The 21,590-nt window shown below is 45.8% G+C and overlaps 2 protein-coding genes across 6 annotated transcripts; both read right to left on the bottom strand.

The window, feature by feature from the left end:
- Positions 1–1,028: 1,028 nt before the first annotated feature.
- On the bottom strand, positions 1,029–8,710 carry LOC108923751 (sestrin-3-like). The gene is made up of 10 exons (XM_018734698.2): positions 8,519–8,710; positions 6,342–6,407; positions 6,071–6,238; positions 5,801–5,983; positions 5,493–5,717; positions 5,113–5,260; positions 4,343–4,455; positions 4,067–4,257; positions 3,760–3,904; positions 1,029–2,936 (listed from the first exon to the last, which is right to left on the bottom strand). The coding sequence occupies exons 1-10, from the start codon at positions 8,603–8,605 to the stop codon at positions 2,850–2,852; spliced, it is 1,413 nt and encodes a 470-aa protein (XP_018590214.1). The 5' UTR covers positions 8,606–8,710; the 3' UTR covers positions 1,029–2,849.
- A 6,215-nt stretch (positions 8,711–14,925) lies between these two features.
- LOC108923767 (protein FAM76B) lies at positions 14,926–21,369 on the bottom strand. Of its 5 annotated transcripts, XM_029250574.1 has the most exons (11): positions 20,986–21,369; positions 19,944–20,008; positions 19,423–19,477; positions 19,166–19,321; positions 18,140–18,312; position 17,624; positions 17,413–17,468; positions 17,230–17,307; positions 16,999–17,134; positions 16,796–16,897; positions 14,926–16,698 (listed from the first exon to the last, which is right to left on the bottom strand). In XM_029250574.1, exons 1-11 carry the CDS (start codon positions 21,076–21,078, stop codon positions 16,609–16,611), a joined length of 1,005 nt encoding a protein of 334 aa, XP_029106407.1. In that variant the 5' UTR covers positions 21,079–21,369; the 3' UTR covers positions 14,926–16,608. The 5 variants fall into 5 exon arrangements, with proteins under 5 accessions (XP_029106407.1, XP_018590235.1, XP_018590236.1 ...); XM_018734719.2 differs by lacking the exons at positions 17,413–17,468; position 17,624 and having other exon boundaries at positions 17,230–17,337; XM_018734720.2 differs by lacking the exons at positions 17,413–17,468; position 17,624 and having other exon boundaries at positions 16,999–17,131; positions 17,230–17,337.
- Positions 21,370–21,590: the final 221 nt, after the last annotated feature.

Here is a 21,590-nt window from a genome sequence, read left to right as displayed (position 1 = left end):
TCCCAGCCTCACTAGCTGCTGCCTGTCTGTCAGGAAGTTGGTGATCCACCGACAGATGGAGGTGGGCACAGAGAGTTGGGTTAATTTAGACAGGAGGAGGTGTGGGATGATGGTATTGAAGGCCAAACTGAAGTCCACAAACAGGATCGTCACATAAGTCCCTGGTTTGTCCAGATGTTGCAGGATGTAGTGCAGTCCCATGTTGATTGCATCATCCACAGACCTGTTTGCTCGGTAAGCAAACTGCAGGGGGTCCAGCAAGGGTCCAGTGATGTCCTTCAGGTAGGCCAACACCAGTCTTTCAAGTGACTTCATGACCACAGACATTAAGGCGACAGGTCTGTAGTCATTTAGTCCTGTGATTTTGGGTTTCTTCAGAATGGGGATGATGGTGGAGCGTTTGAAGCAGGAAGGAACTTCGCACATCTCCAGTGATCTGTTGAAGATCTTTGTGAAGATAAGGGCCAGCTGGTCAGCACAGGTTTTTAGGCAGGCCGGTGAGACACCGTCTGGGCCTGGTGCTTTCCTTGTCTTCTGTTTGACGAAGACCCGACGCACCTCCTCTTCGCAGATCAAAGGTGCAGGAGGGGGGAAGGTGGGGGTTACTGGAGGTGTTAAAGTTTAAAATAATCTCCAATGATACCATGTGCGTGTTGTCCAGTTTCTATGCATGGCAATTATATATGTGGAAAAAAAAAATGGTTTCAGAGCTAAAAATTCAGTTTCTGACCTTTTGAGGCCTTGATCGTTTTTCCCATGGGCTCCTTTTATGCAACTGACAGCTTTGTTCCGGTTAAATATTTAACTTTGTGGTGCAGCCAGTTCACCCATTATTACCCTACTGTAACTTTTGTGGTAAAATAACAGATGGGTAATAACACATTTGCACAGGTTAAAATAATATTACAGTAAGGCCAAGTTGTGTTCATCTTCTGGGGTTGGGGGTCATATGAAGACAATCTAAACGAATTCCCCAGCGACAACGAGGACAAAAACAAAAACACAACACAGTTAAAGATTTTTCACCGTTTACTCTTCAGGAAATACTTTTACATTCATTACATCAGTGACATCAGCCAACATTTCTCACATCAAGTCCATTCGATTCACATTCTGTTTCAAATGTGACCTCTGATCCAGGGTTGCGGAATCAGAGGCATGTTATTTAACAAAATTGCAGACAAACATAACAACATGATCAACGCTGCACTGAGAGTCTGCGGCTGTTCATGTTTGCACCACCAGTAAACAGACGAGGAGGGGAATCTCCCTTTAACGTGGTTAAACTGAAGTCTTGCAACAAGCAGGTTCATGCTGTTTGTTGGGAAATAAATCCTGGTTTAGAAAGAAAATAGCTTCGTATCTGCAGTTCTGAGCTTCATGTGGTTTATGCTCCTTTCCCCCTTCAGCTGTAACCAGACAGGAGGGAGTTGGATATTGCACATAGAAATAGCCCACAAGGGCTAAGAATGCTGGGAAATCCCTACTTCCTCATTTCAGAACGCTCATGCCTCAGACCCATGTCAGGACTCCACATAGCGACCAAGTCTGAGGTCTTACTCTTTTATGTGAAGGCCCTCAGTGGTCCTCTGGGAGATCTATGATCTGCACCATTGTCCCCGTGACAGACTGGGGGAACGAGTGGACTGACAGCAGAACAAGGGCATAAAAATTATATGCACGGGCTCTTCACCTTACAAACACATCTGGGACCAGAAGTTCGCAACTTGCGTCGTCTGTATCTCAAAAGTCACATTTACCGTTAAGGCACAATAAACAAAAGTGCAATAATGCTGAAACTAAATTTATTCACAGTTTAGGTTCTGTTAAAAAACAAAAAAAAAAAAAAAAAAAAAAAAAAAAACTCAGAAAAAACTAGAAAATAAATTTAATCCCCCCAAACTCCTATTCAGGGCCAACTTTTGATCAACTCAAATTAAGACTTAAGTACTACAGAAGAAAGAGTAATAGATGCTTCAACTAGTTTTAAATGAATAAAGGTGCCTCCTCAAATTCTATTCAGCTGTGACTGTTGATCAGTTCATCCTGTAAACTTGTGCAGAATTCTTTGTCTTGTTATTGACCACTGACACAAGCAGTAAACACTGTGGAAGTGACCTTCAATAAAGGTAGTCCCATACTCTTGTTCAGTTTTGGTGCTCTTGACTAAAATCGGCTCGGGCGGTAAACACAATTTGTGCTCACCACAAGAAAAAACTAATTTTCTAAAACAGAAAATGCATTTCCTAAAATTCATAAATCTACCATTCATAACTCGACGAGCCAGTGCATATAACTTTCAATGCTAAAACTGTGAGGTCTGTGCATTCTTTCAAAGAACATTTTTTTCCTTTTAAATATTTTGATACAAATATTTGTGTTCAGGGAAAAGACTGTAATAAGTGCAAAGATAAGAAACAAACGTCACTGAAAAGCGTTTCTAGTTTCCAAGTGGGAAAGACAGTATCTCCCAGCTACATCCCGCACACAGTGGGATGGTGCTAGAGGGAGTCAGAACACAACCCCACGGTAACAGGAGTATTTCATTCTGGAGGGTCTGGTAACTGCAGGAGTTAAACTTCATGTGCAGAGCAGTCACAGGAGAAACTTGTATGAGGAATTGTGTTGAGATAGGATGCATGGTAAAGCGCTCTTTAGGCTTTCCCCAACTGGTGAGAAGCTCCTCACGAAACTGGGATTTTACACTTTGATGCAAATCATATTTTGTTCTGTGCATACAGATCACAGTATGGCTTCTGCTGGATTGGATGAACGTCTCCATCTGGGACGTTCCGCTGCGGTTCGTGGTAGTCAGTGGTGGTCGAGGAGCCCGTCTCACAGCTGATGCGTCAGGTCATGAAGGAGGTGATGGCGCGGAGTGCGTAGAGAAGCTCTGCTTGCATGCGTGCCTCCATGAGCAGTAGAGTCACATGGACCTGGAGGAGCAGAAAGAAGGTGAAGCGGCACTGGGTGGAGAGCAAAACAATTTCAAGGGCATCAGGTGGCTCAATCGATTAGCTATCACACTGATATCAAATACCACCTCCTGCTGCCATACCCTTGATCAAGGTACTTACCCTAAACTGATACAGTAAAAATTACCTTGCTGTATAAATGGGTAAATAAATGTAAGTAACCACTATGTGCACTAACTAGTCTACATACTTAACACTGCAAGTCAGTCTGGAGAAAGGTGTCAGATAAATTAATAAATGATTACAACAGGCTTTACAGTTGGACAGTAATGAAATAAGCGCTAAAATGTCCCCAGATGTTCATTTCATAACACATACAAGTGTTTGCTAAAGATCATAACTGAGTGAACTAAGGACTTGAGCAGAGGAGCAGGATCACTGTGTTCCTCAAGTCCAACTCTAGGACCCATGCCCACTTTTCCACACTACACTGAACTACATTTTCCACCCATCATGGTAACACAAATGTGTTGTTGTGTGTGTGGGCCTATAATTCAAGCTCCCAGTGCCAGAAGCCATTTCCCATTAGCACTGTGAGCCAGCCAGCAAGCAGCTACTGAACGCCAAACCAGGAAAGAGCTTTTAAAGAAAAAAGTAAATGGCAGAAGAAAAAAAAAAAAAAAAAAAAAAAGAAAGAGGGAACTGGAATTCAGAAAAACACTGTCCGCGGTTTCTGAGCTCACACTCTTATTACAGCAGTTCCATGTTTTTCCTTTTCAGTCCCTGGGAGGAGCAAATCTGTATGCGTGTTTCTGTCTTGATTCAGCTTCAAAGACACACACACCTTCTCCGAGTGGTGGAACTGTCTCCAGTAGCCGTCATACAAGCTGCGAGTGGTACGCTCCGGGTAGCAGGTCACCGTCTTGATAAAAAGCTTCAGGTTGTGCTCCAGCAGCTGGTTCACCTGCCCGTAATCATAGTCGTCGTACCTGGAGGAGCACATGGATACGTCCCTCAGAGGATAAATCAGATGGACCTGGACAGCCCACAGAAGCAGGCTGACCCGTGTGGAAAGTACAAGACTGAAGGCTGCTGGCAGTGCTGAGGGCAAGGTGGCTCTAGTGCAGGGCCAGAGGAAGGGATCGTCTCACCTGATACCATACATGCAATGGACGTAGTTGAAGAGCGCCCGGCGCAGAGTGCTCGTGTCCACATGCTCATGGTTCGCCATGCTGTAGTAGGTCAGGTTGTACACGGTGCGGAATTTCTCGTCCAGCAGCAGCCCGATGTCCGAGTAGAGCCGATTCACCAGAGAGAATCCGTGATCTTCCCAAGAGTAGTCCTGTACGAGTACAGCATGTTAATCGGTATGGTCAGTGTGATCAGCGTGAGCCAGCAGCGGTCAGTGTGGGGTGGGCCTGACTGACCTGGGCGCGGAAGGTTGGGGGGTCATGCCTGGTAAAGCTCTGATACCCAAAGGTGGCATCCTCCACAAAGCGGGCAATGATGGACATCGACCCCACCTCCTCCTGGAAACCTTCTGGGTCACAACACCAGGTGGTCAGGAAAGTCCGTGAGAGGATACGTCAAAGTTATTTGGCAAAGCCAATAAAAAAAAAAGTACTGTTCTAGAAAATCATTCAAAGTGATACTGCGGAAAAACTGAAACCAGTAAATAGAAAAACAACTAACTTTCGACCAGAGGCGGCTAGTAAGACTTACATCACATTTATTCATTTAGCTGACACTTTTTTTTTTTTTTAAAGCAACTTACAATATTAGGCTACTTCCAATTATTTACCCATTTATACAGTGGAAAATTTTTACTGGAGTACTTTTTTTTTTAGGATAAGTACTTTGCTCAAAGGTACTACAGCTGGAGGTGGGACTCAAACCTGTAACTTTTGGGACCAAATGCAACAGCTCTAACTACTATGCCATCAGCTGCCCCTTACACTGTTGCATGTAATTAAGTAACTTTGTGGAGAAATTGTACTTTGAGTAGTTTTTGGCATCAACACTCTTTCCTTTTCCTTGAGGAGATTTGTAAAGAAAATAAATGTACTTGTACTCGGTTACATGTCTGTTCCCCTCTTCTCATTACTTTCTCTCCTTAGAACTAATCAAGTCACTATTAGTGTGAACATGACATCTTCCGTGGATTCCACCATCAATCCCCCGGATGAGCCTGCACTACCTCCGCATCCCACTAGGAGGCTCTCATTCTTCTCCTTCTCAAAGCGCGTCGCCATCTCCTCCTGCGAGGCCTCCTCTTCCTCATCTTCCTCCTGCAGCTTCTTCATCCTCTCCATGAGGGCCTCCAGCTCACCGAGCGAGTCCGTGGCCTAAGACGCACAGAGCACATTGCTCACATCTAGATTTACCTAAACCACGCTGTGGTGGCGCGTACACCGATTTTCCAAGACGCGTCTGACCGACTGCATGGTCTTTGCAAGCATGACAAGTGACACGGTATTTATCACCGTGAGACACCTCCATGTTGACGATGTTGAGTAACACTGCCTCATTACCATCACGTCAGTCACACTTCCTCCTGAGTTGACCATAGAGCCTTACCCAAGGGCCGGTGTTATCCAAGCTCATCTCAGGGTCCAAACTGCGGTCATTGCACCCACAGTAGTCATCCTCCCCAGAGACCTCGTCCTCGTGCTTGTCCTTGGCGTGGGTGTTGATACCACTACCAAAGACGAAGCTGGCCAGGGCGTGAAAGTGGGCAAGGAGGACCACGGCGTGTACCAGCTCGGCCAGCGACCAGCTGTTCTCTCCGGCCTTCACCAGACTCTGAAACACACAGGAATGGAACATCAGTGATGGGTCAGTGAGTGTTTGGGGGTCTTCGATGAAGAGTGGCCTGCGTGAGCTACCTGTATGTGGTCCTTGGTGATTAGCCAAGGTCGGTGCGCCAGGATCTTGTTGATGTCGTTGAGGTTCCTCAGCCTCTGGGGAGCATAACGCAACCCCTTGAGCCAGTCCACACACACACCCATCCGGTAGAACTCCTGCACATGCATCTTGACCAGGAACGAGCAGCGGTGACGTGCTGCAGCCTGAGGGATCGCAACAAGCATGCTGTCTTGACACCTTTCCTAGTGCACATAATGTGAGTATTATGGCCGGTTTCCACGGCAACTGACCATGATGGCGATGTAGTGGCGCCAGTGCAGCGGCAGGGGACCGTCCACCTGCAGCAGGTAGAACTGACTCCTCAGAAAGGCCTGCAGGTAGTGAGGGTGCAGGCCCATCACCTGCATCAGGTGATCCAAACCTCCACACGGCACATCCGCGGGCGAGGCCTCCATGATCTGAGGATTGGTGGGTGTGGGGAGTCAAACACGGCCTCCATCAAAGCCGACCAGACACACACACACACACACACACACACACCACTAACAGGACAGCACCCACCTCGTGCTCCGGTATGAAAGCACTAGGACCCATGTTGAAGAGTGGTGGCAGCTTTGGTCCCGCCTCCTGTTTCCAATGGGATAAACACACAGGTGGATTATTTTTTGTGTAGGTGTGTGTCTCTGTGTGTGAACAAAGGCTCATGGAGAATGCCAGGTGCATTCCTACCTATGGATCAAAGTGTGTGTCTGATATAAGCTGTAATAAATTGATATAAACACCAGTTGCTGCCCTCAGAGGGAGTGATAAGACTTTATTTCACAGAGAACACCTGGTGCGAGTCCCATCACCTATGTCTGTGGCCTCAGGGTACGTCCAACTGTGTCCAAGGGTGAAGGGAGACACTTTTGACTCTGAGAGCCATTGTGTGATCACTTTATGACCACTATGCACTCAGCAGTGTTTTTGCAGCCATCTGAGACCATTGTTGGAATGCAGCTCCCTTCCTAGACACCTCCAACGTGTGATAGACATGTATCCAGGTGATGCCATGACCTAGTAGCTCGTAGTCCAAATCCATAACCCCCACTTCTCTAAGTGTGTCTCCAGAAACGCAAGTCTCTGTCACTGGTTTAATTTTTCCATTCTCATGACGTGAAAGACACCAAATCACACTAGAGTAGCTATACAAGTTGGCCATAATAATACAGGAACACCTCCAGTATAACTAAACCTCCTTTCCAGCAAAGTCAACAGAAAATCATTTCTGCGTTAAGACAGTTAGTTATTCACCGTTTTTCTTTGAATGATTTTTAATGACAAACTGATAAAGAGATACAGTGGAAAAGTGGAAACTAACTTCAGACAAGAAGTGGGTAAGAAGGCGTTACATTTGCTTCATTACTTGTACTTGCATAACATTCTGGAGAAACTGAACCTTTCGGAACAGTTTTTGGCATCAGTACTTTTTGGTGTGTTGATCTGGTGGTGGTCAGCAGTGGCAGTACACAGATATTTTCTTTTCTGAATGTTAACTTTGTTTCATTCCGATGGATTATCTATTTTCCTTTCGTTAAAAAAGAAAAAAGGTTGTGTTATGAGTAATGTTCTCCCATGATGTTATAACGTGTCTAAATGCTAATTCTGTGAAATAATTTGCTGTTTGTTACAATGTTGAATGTAACTCAATACAGTGAACACATTTTTAAGTTTTAAAGCAAAGCAACATGAGACTGCTGGTTCCAATATATATACGGTTGTGTGTATATATATATATATATATATATACACACACACACACACACACACACACATTTTCTGAACCGCATGTCCTACACAGGGTCGCGGGGAGCCAGAGCCTAACCTGGCAACACAAGGGGTAAGGCTGGAGGGGGGAGCAGACACACCCAGGACAAGATGCCAGTCTGTCGCAAGGCACCCCAAGCAGGACTTAAACCCCAGACCCACCGGAAAGCAGGACCCAGGCGGTCCAACCCACTGCGCCACCGCACCCTCCACTCTGTATACATATGTATGTGTGTGTGTGTGTGTGTGTGTGTGTGTGTGTGTGTGTGTGGTTTTCCACCCTAAAAGGTATAATTTTACACATGCATCTGTCTTCTTTGCCTGCCAAAGGATGTCAGTCTCAGTGTACATGAACTCCTGGGTTCGAATCCCACCTCCTCCTATTGTACCCTTGAGCAAGAAACATACCCAAATGCTACCATAAAAAGAGACAGTTTTATAACAATGTATACCACTGTAAAATAGCTTAACATGGTAAGTTGCTTTGCACACTATGTCATAAGTATCATGGAAATTAATAAATAATAAAAGCTGCACACCCCCTGTAAAAAAAAGAAAAAAAAAAAAAAAAAAAAAGAAAAAAAGTTACAATAAGCTGCTTTTCTTCTGCTGTGTAGCTACGATGCTAACTAATGTAACAAGTTCTCTGTGATTTAATTTGCTTTTTCCCCACTATTTAAAACTGTCACTGTGTTGTTGAAACTGCTGACATTCACAACATTTAAAATGCTTAAGCACAGCAACTTTTTTTTTTTTTTTTTTTTTTACACACTCTTTTTATTAAAGTAGATTTCTGGACAAGGACTTTTTTCCTTTTACTTGTTTGTTTTAGACTTACTTTGTATCGTCCCAACGAAATAAAAGATAAACAAGAATCTGAAGAAATTATCACAAATTTTGACACATGAATTTGAAATTAAATAAAGTCCTACCTGGCTCCCGTACACCTTTCCAGAGAGGTGACAGCGCGCACCCGAAGACCCGGTGGAGGAGACGCTGGAATCCGCACTAAGGCTCATGTCCCGGCCCGCAGCGCCCCTGTCCCGGACCTCGGAGCTGGAGGAAGCCGACGGTCGGTGGCGTTAGACCGGCTCTTCCTCCCCGCGCCGCGTCCGTAGCACACAGAGCAGCTACGGCTGAGCGACAGGCAAGTGTGGCGGCGGTTCACGCCCACAAGTCTATCGGCCACGCCCAGCCAATATCGGCCACGCCCACACTGTGGCCGAACTCTACATACAGCTGTTTTGACTCCTCCCACTATGGCGTTCCCCTGCCTTTCGCCCCGCCCATATCAATACACGCCACTCAGTGTGACCCACCCACCGGCCACGCCCGCTGAGCGGTCACGCTTGCCAACTTCCGCGGAGCTCGAGAACCTCACAGACGTGGCTCGTGCTGCTGTAGAGAGAAAGTTTTGACAAAAGCGCATCATTAATACCGTTCTCTAACTGAACTGATTGCCTCAGGTGTTTTATACCAATTGCGGTTGTTCGCATTTGACGTCATTAAACTTCACATTTATAAATATATGTAAACTCAGTTACTTAAGAAAGAAAAAACTTAAATGCCTGCCAACAATGAAAGCCCTGGGAGGAGGGTGAGGAGTTAGAGTGTGGAGCTGAACACCTGTAAAATGGTTCTGCTCTGTGTGTCACACAATGACCATCTGGTGTGTGTTACTCATCTTGTTTTTACCATGATTAATTTTACATCATACCATCCTGCGTGCACCTTACAAACACCCCTATATCTACAACAACCCAACACGAACACATCTACATCAGTAATAACCCTCCATGTAGACCCCGAGGTGAGGTACAACCCTACATGAAGACCCCCTACATCAGTAATAAACCTGCATGGGGGCAGCTGGTAGTGTAGCAGTTAGACCCAAAGGTTGCAGATTTGAATTAAACCTCCAGCTCCTGTACCCTTGAGCAAGGTATTTACCCTTAATTGCTCCAGCTTTTGCTTAACCAGCTGTATGAAAGGGTAAATAGATGTAGACAGGTCAATGTGGTATGCTGTTTTGAAACCAGCAGTCTGTAAGTGTACAGACCTAGGTGAGGAGGAACCCTACATGTAACAACCTTATATGTAGACCCCTCTGTGAGGAACTGTCCCATGTCGGTGACTGGAACATCTGGCCTGAAATACCGTATGTTTCTCAGATGCTGACTCATTTCCCATCAGGCTCTGGGCTCTGGACCTCAACACTGTTGTGGGCTTGTCTACACACCAAAGGCTATGTGTGTTTGTCCAGCCCTGAAGGTCATGACCATACCGAGCCTCTTCTTTCCTAGTCTCCGTCAAGGGTTTCCCTGGTTCCTGAGAGCCTCTCATCTTGGTTTTGATGATGATGTGTTTGCATAAATGTGTGGTAAACACAAGTAGCATTTTTGTACACCATCAGTGTCTCACACAACACACACAGATGACACGGTTGAGCTTCCATTGTTGGATGGCGTCACAGGCTTCACCTTGGCACGCACGCGCTGAACTCCAGTCCCTCAGAAACAACCCTAAGGACGGTCATCCTAAGTAGAAACCACTGTTTGTCACCTTCAGCTCTGAGATCACACAAAATCAGGCCTCTGCATGATTGTGGTCTGAGCAGGTCCGAGTGCGTCCGCTGCGGAGACTGTGATTTTTAAAGCTGGATCCTTCATAGTCTCACTTCAGAAACGTTTCATGAAGCACACTAATTCGTGTCACTTTCAGATTATCTTTAAACACCTTGTGTGTCAGACAGGGAAAAGTCCATTTCAGCAGCACTTGCTGCCTGTTTACACTGCAGTTTTTGTTTGGCTTGCTGTATAAAGACAGTAAAAGTGTAAAAATAGTTCTGTCCAGAGTTATTTATGCAAGTTTATATTTGCATTTAGGGGGTCAGCAGGGGGCATAGCGGTTAGAGGTGTCACCTTTCAATTCAAAGGACCCAGGTTTGAATCCCACCTCCATCTGTAGTACCCTTGACCAAGGTAATTATCCTGCTGCATAAACGAGCACATAAGTAACGTACACCTTTTGAGAAAAGCATCAGATAAATGTAAATATACAGTGAACTGAAGCTGCTGAATATGAAAACCACTTTAAACTTATCAGCATCACGTAATGACAAAAAAGGTTGTTGCATTCACTTTCTGCTCGATTAAAAAGAGCCAAACGCATATCTAAAAGGAGAATGTAATAACCAAATAAGCCAGTATAGTGTGAGAAATCTCTGACTGAAAGATAACTCCGTTCTCCAGCAAAGCAAACAGACAGATTAAAAAAACACAGGTTGCCTTATTGTTGTTGTTGCAGACGCCCGGCCAAACCGCACAGTTAGCAGACTAAACCCAACAATAACTTCTCTCTGCCCCAGCAACAGCGTGATGTCAGCAGAATGCAGAGGACTCAGCCAATCACGGGCCTCTCATCTGGGTATCCTAGCAACCAGCATACGCTTCACGGCTCGGGCGCTTCTCTCACTTCCTCATTTCCGGCAGGAGCGGTGTGTTTGTGTAGAATGACAGCTGGTTTTTTTTTTTTTTTCTTTCAGCACATCACATGCATTATCTGTTCCCGTTCTGCACTCAATTTTTGAGGAGCAAACAGGGACAAAAATAGACACTTCCCTCCTGAAAGATCTGTGTCGCTCATGCCATTTCCCCAATGCTGAACCTTTAGCAAAATCTTCAGAAAGTCAATATCTTCACCCCCTGCCCCCATCACCGGGTCTGTGGCTGGGAGTTCTATTCCTCCGTTGTGTTTTTAAAACGTGCAACCCAGCACCAGCAGGAAGCCACAGGCTTACTGACACACACCATCACCATGTGTTGACCTATGGAGCGCTATACACACCCCTCCTTAAATAGGACAGACAACACAGCCTGTAACTGACACTTCCTTCACTCAGAACATTGCAGTGTTACAGTAAATAACTAGGAACAGAAAAACAGTTGCAGGAGTTATTGGAAGAGGAGACCAAAAAAAAAACTAAAAAGTTTTGAACCAAACAAAGCAACAAGCTGGTGGGGGCTTCCTCCTGGGCCACTTTGTTTGTATGTGGACGCTAAGAGGCCTGGGTGACACCTGGATTGTCACGATCCCGGTTCTTCGGCAGAACCAGAGAGTGGACGTGAAGGCATCACGGGGCAACCGGGCTGGGGGCGCCGCTTCAAGACACTCCCCACAGTTTGGTAATAAGGCCAGATGGTAGATGAGAACAGGCCTGCCCTCTTACCTCCGTCTGGATGACCTTCAAGACTCCTGCTCTTCGTGCATGTGTGTGTGTGTGTGTGAGACAATGCAGGACCCCACGAAACAAAAGTTGCCAGTGAGCACAATTCAGCAAGACAGGAAGAAAAAAGGCTGCATTGCTAAAGGCTGGTGAGCAGGGCAAAGGCATCGTGTGCAAGACAAAAAAATCAGTGGAGGAAAACATTAATTGTAGCTTAAAATGACAGAAGGACAGGTGAAAGTGCCATGTGGAGAATGCAGTCCTTAGATGCCCCAAATCAAGTGGCATTCTTAGCCATGTTGCTCCTGTGTAGGGGTTTGCAAAGGCTGCTTCGGCGTCCGTTTGTCCTAAAACATTGCGGGTTGGGAGATCAGTAGCACATGGTGGCAAACAGTCAGAGAGCTGGTGGTGGTGAATCACCTGGGTCTGTTTTCCAGCAATAAAATGACACACAATCCCTGGACTAAACCTGATAAGGGTTATGAGAAAGGAGACAAAAGTCCTGATTGGCTGAATTGTGGTTTCCATCCAGGCACTCGTCCCTGATTGGATGAGCTGGGGTGAACCGTCCAGGCGCTTTTCCCTGATTGGATGAGCTGTTGTGAGCCGTCCAGGCGTTCTTCTTTGATTGGATGTAACAATGTCCAAGCTTTGCAGCTCTAAGGTGACAAACTTTAACTTCTGCTTGTTCACCATGGCTGCGAGCTCAAGCTAAACCATGGTACAGTCATGCTTTTACAGTCTTTCCATACAAACGTTTTGCACCTGGTGTTGCGGTAATTTATTTCCACCAACCGCGACCAAATCTTTCCTGGTCTTGTAAGACTGCCAAACACTTTAAAGACAGGAAACAAATATAGAGGCCACCCACGCCATTGTAGAATTAGCTGTAGAGCGAGGGTAGGCATTGCGGAGGACCTGAAGAAACCGTTTTATATAAGCGCAGGCAGTGAGAAAAACAGCGATAAACAGAGTGCAAAGTGCATGCTTTGTAGTCATCCAGGAGGAGACTTATGATGTTCTACATTTCACTAGGACTGAAATGAGGGTTTCTGTGACAGTCAGTTCAAGCTTTTGGAGGACATGCTACATTTGCACCAATGTGTTCTGCCTCTTGGAGGTAAACAGAAGAGTCAGGGCCACTGCTTTGGCATCATGGGAAACCGGGGCCAGTTTACACAGCAGTGAGCTCTTGGTCAGGGAGGCCAAACACACACAAACACAATGGCCCTGGACCTGTTGACTTGCACGCTTTGGTTACAGGACAGGAAATCCACCTTTCCAAACCCCCACGTGACACGGCATCCTCCGGAACTGACCATCCTCAGACATGATTAAAACATTTTTCATATGGCTGTTGCTTCAGTGGCAGAGGACGGTCAACGTTTGTCCTTCAACTTCCTACAGCGAGGTAGTACTTAAGTTCAGAAGCTGGCCTCGACCTCAGGAAATCTGGCTTTCTAAGCCCAGAGGGGTCATGCTGTTGTACTCTTGGGAAAAGCACTTACCCCGAACTGCTTCCATAAAACTGCAGTCTGTGACTCACTTTCCTAGAAGAGCCTGCTGAGCTTATCTGTAGTCAGTCCACTAGTGACCGTCTCGCTTGACTGCCCTTTGTCCTCAGAATAAAATATTTGCCCCCATAGACTGCTGACACTCTATTGTATTTTGCATCCCAGACTGGAGGTAAAACCCAACTGGATTTCCATCTCCATATTGGCAATTATTTGCTCAGGGACAACATTCAATTGCAGCATACCTATTTCCTGCGTTTTTAACAAAATTTTTTAATTTACACAATCACAAAAATGGAGCTGTACTTGTTAAAGGTGCCACTTTGCAATCTGTACATGTTGGGTTTGAATCCCACCTCCTGCTGGAGCACTCTTTAGCGAGGTACTTAATACAATTAATATCATAAATTAATGCAATGAAATGGATTCAGCTGTGGAAGTGGAAAAAAAAAACCACTCTGAAAGTGCCTTAGATGGAGGTTATAATTCTGTAGACATTGTTTTTAAATGGTAGTAAAATTCCAAGTTGTCCAAAAATCCAGTGCTAGTGTGGACTGTACCTCATCATCCATATTCCTTATGCAGCTGTAGTGGTTCATAATTCCCACAAATGTTTCAGCCTTTTTAACACCCAAACAGAACTAATATTTGCATATGTATATAATTAATTTTGGATATATGCAACAGTAAAATTTCTGTATTAAACCTGAGCAGAGTGCGAAGGCAATGGCCAAATGCAAAAACAAATAAGGTGAAGTGATTGATACCTGTCAGGTGACTCATGAACATAAACAGTAGAGAACCATGTTGCGAACGTCTGCCCTCCAGTGGCTGACAGATGCAATGACCAAGTAGAGCACAGCCTCACACCGGGTGGGGTCCAACACCTGTCAGAGTGAAATGTACACCCAACAGTGTTCGTTTAGACCCCAGTCTGATTTATTCAGTCTTACTCAACTCCAGTCAAAGGTTCCGAAATCAAAGGCTCAATTTAGTAAAATATAAACAGACAACAGTTAAATCAAAAGGAATTCACTTTAGTCACTTTTTCAAAAAGTTGTTTAACTTTGTTGTACATGTTATATCTTTAATGTCTGGTATATGAAGCTTAGTACCTTTTACTTCAGAACCACTCTAATTCATACTCATCATAGAGCAAATTTTAATGATTCTAAATAAAGAATAGGGGGCATGAACTACTTTACATTCAAACCAGGGGATAAAATCTCAGAAAGGCACTTTGAAGAACTAGATTTTCACTCAACAGCCAATAAAACAGAATTATGTCAATGTTCAGCATAAAATTTGAGAAAAATTGCTCGCTCACTATTGCTAACTGCTTGTGGAAATCAGGGTTGCAGTGGTATAGAATCTATCACAGAAGCATAGGTCGGCAAGGGTACAGCCCGGACAGGACTCCAGTCCATTACAAGGTGGCTACACAAACCACTAGACACAGTCAACCAGGCTGGCAGGAGGACAGCGAACACAGAACAAACACGCTACAGTCGTTGGAGAACCGGCAGCTCTCTGAGGGAGCAAAGACAACAACGGACAGCAGTTTCCTTTTACTAGATTTAATATTCTCTGAAATGTTGGCCTTGAAAAAGTACAAAAGTGATCCTGTACTGCAGGGTGTGAAGACAGCGCCTCACCTTGTCGGGAGACTGCAAACACGTGACACATGTGTCCTTAGAAGAACTTCCTAGAGATACATGAAAAGGCGCCCTATACATGTACTGAGAAACCCGAACAAGCGACACACTTTAAATACACAACGGCCTTCACTGCTGCACATCTTTACACTCAGCCTGCCGAGGCCTGTCTTGGGGTGCGGCACACAGGTCCACACGGGTCCTTCCACCGGAGTGAGCGGCACCACATGCTGGAGCTGAGGCCAACTGCACAGGTTTCGTTGTACAAAACATTACAAAAATAAAGATTACAAATTAAAGGCTTATTGTTCTTGGCTGTTTGGCATTTGCAAACACTGGTCCTGATGGATCTGCCGAGGGGCCCTGACCCCAGCTCCTCCTGGAGGATGTGGTTGTAGGAGAATATAGTTGTAAACACAGTCCAGGCTTCACATGGATGTCCCTGTACGGATCCACACTGGCACACAGGTATCTGTGGACGAGGCCCCTAGCAGAGAGTTCGCTTTACATTATTACATCCAAATAGAAAACGTGAATAAGAGGTCTGGTGCCACCGTCGGGCTGTTCTCCGCTGAGGTGAGAAATGTAAATAAATAAAAACAGTCCGAGAAGAACCATCAGAAAAAAAAGGTGCTGATGTGTCCAGTGCTGGAAAGGTCAAATCGAAGAGGGATTCATAGTAACGTGAAAAGGAGACGAAAACAAGGAGCACCACGAGGTTCCCTGTGACAGATCTCACCAAACATGGAGTCCAGTCTCAAGGGGTGGAGTGTTTAGGGTGTAAAACCAGGTATTCGGCAAGTTATTAAATGTTACTGTGCTCCAATTCCACAGGGTGCTTTCCCGTCCCCAGAACAGAACTGGGGCTGTGAAAAAGTCCACCTTTTTTGGGCCACTCCTGTAGAACTGCACATAGTGTACTGACACTGGACATGACATGAAACCCAAACATTGCTGGTTCAAGGCCCACCCAATAATCCTGCTGTAGCACCTTTGAGCACAGTACTTATCCTGGTACACTCCAGTAAAATACATAGCTGTAGAAATGGGTCACACCAAATTGATCTCAGTGTAACAATCAAAGACTTTTAAAAGTAGGCTTTTTAAAATTAAACCACTACAGCACAGACCGGTTTAAACAACCGTTCTAACTGTGGTGCTATCACAACCCCCAATGCTTCCAAGTAAAGACTTGGTATTTCCTAATGTGCCACCTGCAGAACTTCATGGCAGCATTAAAAATGGGCTTAATGACTTTTCTACACATATTACATATGAAACAATATTTCATTTGCCTAAAAAGGATCAAATTATGGAGTCAAAGGCATCCTATATCATGTACTGTATGGGTTAGGTTCAACATCGTTTTCCAACGGTTTGCTGCAAGATGGCACGTTTCCCGGCCACTGCCTGAAAATGGGTCTAAAAAGCAGTACAAACAGAGCTTTTGCTGAGATGTGGCTATGAATCATATTTAAAGTGACAGTAAATGATGTGTCCACAGATGGGAATGTGTTAACGTCTGTCTGTCTGTGGGGGGTCAGTCAGGCTGTCACAGTGACCCTCGTTGCTCCACTTTGTTTAAGGGGAGGGGGGGGGGGGGGGGGGGTGTTGTTGCGCCGGGGGCTTCAGGGGGACAGCAGAGAGCTCCCCGCCTTGTCAAACTTCTTCCCCTTGGAGAGGGCAGCAACCTGCTTCAGGAGCTCCCTGTTCTTGGCCTGCAGCAGGGAGAGGAGGAGCTGGAAACTTGTCCAGACATGGACGCACACACGTACGTGGAGACATGCATGCACGCATGCCTCACACAGCTCTGACCTGCTGCTGCTCCATGGCCTCCTTGTGGGCCTTCTCCATGTTGTTCATCTTCACCCTCATGTTGTTTTCCTGGTACTGGAAGTCGGCCTTCAGCTCCGTCAGCTGGAAGGAGATGAACAGATGAAGATTCATATTTATTCCATACCAGCATGGCTAAGCTCCCCCCACTGTCGCATGCAAGGTACACTGTTCCCACCACCCACCTTCCTGTCCTTCTCCAGGATGGTCTGGTCCCTCTGTTGCACCATCCGCTTGAGCATCATCACCTCCTCTTTCAGCTGGCTGATAAGGATAAAGTTGTCTGTGGTGCCAGCATCCATGGATTGGGTGATGGAGCTGCTGCAGGGAAGTCATGGGGCAGGGAGTGAGTATCTCCCAAGAGACGGGCACCCCACACCCTACCCTCCTACGGATAGCCCTCTGCACAACCATACCTGTCTCCGTTTGATGGCTTTGTCTCCAATTTTGGCTTCTTCTTTGGGGTTTCGTTCTGAATGGAGGAAGATTTATGGCTGAAGAAGGGAGAGCACAGACATGAGATGCTGGAGGAACCAAAAAAACCACCACAGACCCCCTGGTGACTTGGAACAAAATGTACATGTGGCAGAGTCCCTCACAGGCTCTCATCTATCCCACAGGCCCTGGTCCAATCTGGGCTCAAACTGCTGCTCAGCTGCGGGAAAAGGACAAACACACTCATATGACAGTGCTGCAGGGGCATACACTATCTGCCATCAACGTATTAATTGGTCAGTGGGGACCAGGTCTACACAGAATGCAGTGAAGGAAAAAAGGGAAAAAGAAACCAATGGTTTTAGAGTAAAAGACCCTATCAGACAGGGTTGGACAACAGGTGCCACATTCTGACCTTTCCATCCCCTGGGACGAGGGTCCAAGAGTGTATAATGGGTATTAAACACAGAGAGGGGGCAAAGCTGAGCAGAAGAACAAGATCGGTAGTGTTTTAAAAACCAGCAAGAGTATTACTACTTTAAATTAAATATTGCACAGCAAAAGTACTCATCCAAAAACTAACTTGAGTAAAATTAGAGTATCAAGTCAGAATATACTCAAGTAATTTTCTTCACTTATATGATGCTTTGCAAAATTTTTCTATGTGGTGGAGCAATTTTTACCTGCATGATAGCCAGCTGACAGTAAAACACACTCAGGCAGAGGAAACAGTGTGGGACCACATCACTTCGACTCGCTTCCACACTGTTTACAACTTGTGTCTGGCGCTTGTGAGTGTTGATGATCAGGACAAACATGACCAGTGCAGCACATGTTTAAATTATGTCAAAAACACATGGCAACTAGAGATAAAAGATAAGTAGCTCCTACTTGTGGTGGGAGCTGCTGTGTCGGTGGTGATGGTGGTGATGGTGCCTTGGGTGGTGCTCCTTCTCGCTGAGCGAAGAGTTGGAGGAGCCAAGGCCTTTCCGCTGCTCCTTGGTCTTCTGCAGCACCCGGCGGTAGGACAGTGTGCACAGCCAGCACAGTAGCTTGCCATCCACCTTCCAGGGAGAGAGATGTGTTTACTATGTACACACATCGCTCCTCCAATACCCTTTGTTCCTTCAGATAAAAAGGTGTTTGGAAAAACTGCTGAACAGAAAACCATTGTTCATTACATCTTATGAAGGACAATTAGTTTATTGGTTTCTGGCCCCCAGCGGCCCCCTCAACTACATAACCTCCCTAAAACACAAATGACCTGCAGAAAAGACACTTTTCAAGCATTTCACTGGAAAAAGCAAAAAATTAGTTATTACATAATGATTTATTTTAATAATCAGGAAGTAAACAAGTCTATTGGTGTAACAAATGACAATGGCAATCACAGTAATACGAAGTGAATGAATAAATTACTGGTCTTTACTTATCTGAATGACCATTTTCTCCAAGGTGTCAGGGTTGTACGCTAAGCCTCAAATTACTGTGCAGATTAACCCATCTATACAGCAGGGTAATTTTTACTGTATGAATTCAAGGTACATCCTTTGATCATGGGTAGGCTTGCAGGAGTGGGCTCAGCTGTTATGGTTACCTTCTGCAATGTCTCAGCTCAAGGTGACATGATGGGGGGAATAGAATGCAGCGTGTTTTGGTGAAGAAAGAGATGTGTGTACCATACACATGTCACAGAGCATTACGAACAGGGAGACAGGTAGCAATTACACAGCCTGAAAGAAGGGGTGCCAACTGACGGAATCAACTGCTTGTTTACCAGAGTGAGAACATGGGAGGCAGTGGTCCTTAACCACAACAGCCATCTACACAGCAAGAAGCAAACAGAGTGAGGAGCGCACCTACACCCAGACACTGGTACCTAGCATGGGAAAAATGACCACAATCCATGCCCCGTACCTTCCGGCGTCCCTCCTCCTTACGGTCAAAGGCACACTGCTGCTTGCACTGTTCGCATGGTTGCGGTGGCCCATACTTCTTCTCCGAGTTGGTGCAGCGCTGGCACTTGGTGCCAATGAAGGCCGCGATGATGTTGCAGTACTGGCAGGGCTTTGGCTGCAGGGACACAGTGCATAGCCAGAATTACAGTTCTAGTCACACTCCGGACCCAAACAAGAGGCAGAGGTGGCAATATGACCACAATTTGGTGTACTTACAGTTCCGAATTGCTTCACGTTCTGTGCACACTTTTTGCAAATCGTGTTTGTCTTACTGGTTTCAACAGAAGCAAAGAAAAAAGGAGACATTAGAACCAAACAGCAGGATACAGGGTCTTTACCCACAGGTCTCATTCTGATCTGTCTGGGTGTGTAGTGGGCGGCACGGTGAGTAGTGCTGCTGTCTCACAGCGCCTGGGTGGTGTGAGAGAACGTGGGTTCAATCCCCACTCAGTCTGTGTGGAGTTTGCATGTTCTCCCCGTGTCTGTGTGGGTTTCCTCCCACAGTCCAAAGACATGCTGTTCAGGTTCCCCCATAGTGTGTGAGTGACACAGAGAGAGTGTGTTTCACTGATGTATGGACGAGTGACCCAGTGTAAGTAGTGTATCTAGCAGTGTAAGTCACCGTGGTGAATAAGGTGTGTGGGCTAGTAACACTACATAGAGTTCACTGGAAGTTGCTTTGGAGGAAAAAAAGCATCTGCTAAGTGAATAAATGTAAACTATGCAGTGTGACCCACCTCTCCTGTTGAAACTCCGACCTGCAGTATGTGCACTTCACAATGGGGTGTGCTATCCGACACTCCTGTGGGACAGAAAACAACATGGTGTGATTTGCTGTTGAGAAAACAACTTTACACACATAGCTCAGTGTGTTTACTCAGCAATGCATGTAGTGTGCCAAGTTCCAAGAAGTGTGTTGGTCCATGTTTGTGTCATGAGTCATATCTCTGTGTCAATAAGGCATGAATCGGCAGCGATGATTTCATTAATGTGGAGTTCACATCCTCTGCACTACATGTGCGCATGTATGTATGTAAGCACAACAGACAGACACAGCAAACCTGGGGTTCAAAGGCACAGAGAGAGAGAGAGATGGACCATCTTGGAGATAAATCGTGGTTGTGGTCCGTGTGAACACACAATGAAAAGCATAACACAACACACATATCTGCAGATTTCGAGCACCATGATGCACTGTGTCAAAAACAGATTCTGCCCAAAGGGAGCAAATATGAACATTGCTATAACATCAGGTAGTACAGTGGCTACAGCTGTTCTCAGTGCAGCTTAGCATGCAAACCTCACAGTGTCAATCCCCATACTAGTAACAGCTAATAATCTTCAGATTAATTTTACCTGACTGCTTTCCACAAGGTGACTGAGCTATGAGTTCAGAGCAAGTAACTTGATCAAGGACACTAGGCTACTAGGAGATGGGGTTCAAACCTGGAATCTACAGTTACAGTACATGACAACACAGCCAACCAGAAGAATGTCACCTGCTCAGTGCTCGTGCCTTTTGGTAACATTTGAACAATTTACGCTGTGCTACATAACATGTCATGATCATGATGATCATGAGCATGATGCAAATCGCTTGCAGAACTCAACCCCACCACACACACACTGACAGAGTAAAATCAAGAGTGTGCGCAAACAGAGAAAGAATCAGTGGCAGTGAGTGTCTGTTGAGTGTAGAACCCCACAGACCGCCCTCTGACTATATGTGTTTGTATCTCTAAGTGTTCGTATGTGGCTCTTCCACGTCTCCACACACACCTTACACAGCTGCTGTCCCTGCGACAGCTCCTCGAACGGGTAGCGCTGGTTACACTTCGTGCAGGCGTACAGGGCCGTGCTAGCCATCCTCATTACACGGAAAACAGCAACGAGAGGAAAAGGAGCCGAAGAGGACGAGACCGACCGGGGGGTCGGACGAGCCGCCGGGTCGACGTTAGCCGCCTAGCTAGGTCCGCTTTCAAATGTTCGCCGCCGCCAAACTGAAGCTCACTGAGAACATCCGGCTACCACCACGGGGGAACATGACATTGAAAAACCGCTGCAAATGTGCATAAGTGTTTAAAGAGACTCGTCGGGTCTTCCCGGATTTTCCTCTATTCTTCCCTTTTTTTTCTTCGCTCTCCTTTCCTTTTTTGTGTTTCCGCGTCGTCATAAGGACCGGAAGTGACAAAAGGCTCCGGAGGAAAAGCCCGGAAATCAACCAATAGGAACCATTCAAAGAGACCCACAACAAAGATGGAGCGTGGACTCCAACCAATGAGAGCCAACATATGGAACTGACTACAAAGGAGGAGGGTAGAATCCAGCCAATAAAAACTAATCAATGAGCCGACTACAAAGAAGGAGCCTGTAATTAAACCAAT

This window comes from Scleropages formosus, chromosome 3, assembly GCF_900964775.1.
Source record: "Scleropages formosus chromosome 3, fSclFor1.1, whole genome shotgun sequence".
NCBI classification, from domain to species: domain Eukaryota; kingdom Metazoa; phylum Chordata; class Actinopteri; order Osteoglossiformes; family Osteoglossidae; genus Scleropages; species Scleropages formosus.
This window is presented reverse-complemented; position numbering and strand designations above follow the sequence as displayed.

Coding starts and splice junctions, on each gene's coding strand:
- LOC108923751 (XM_018734698.2), bottom strand. CDS start 8,605: ATGAGCCTTAGTGCGGATTCCAGCGTCTCCTCCACCGGGTCTTCGGGT. Junction 6,408..8,518: donor GAAAGGTGTACGGGAGCCAG/GTAGGACTTTAT, acceptor CATTGGAAACAG/GAGGCGGGACCAAAGCTGCC. Junction 3,905..4,066: donor CATTGCATGTATGGTATCAG/GTGAGACGATCC, acceptor GTGCTCCTCCAG/GTACGACGACTATGATTACG.
- LOC108923767 (XM_029250574.1), bottom strand. CDS start 21,078: ATGAGGATGGCTAGCACGGCCCTGTACGCCTGCACGAAGTGTAACCAG. Junction 20,009..20,985: donor AGGGACAGCAGCTGTGTAAG/GTGTGTGTGGAG, acceptor TCTGTCCCACAG/GAGTGTCGGATAGCACACCC. Junction 19,322..19,422: donor ACGTGAAGCAATTCGGAACT/GTAAGTACACCA, acceptor GTGTCCCTGCAG/CCAAAGCCCTGCCAGTACTG.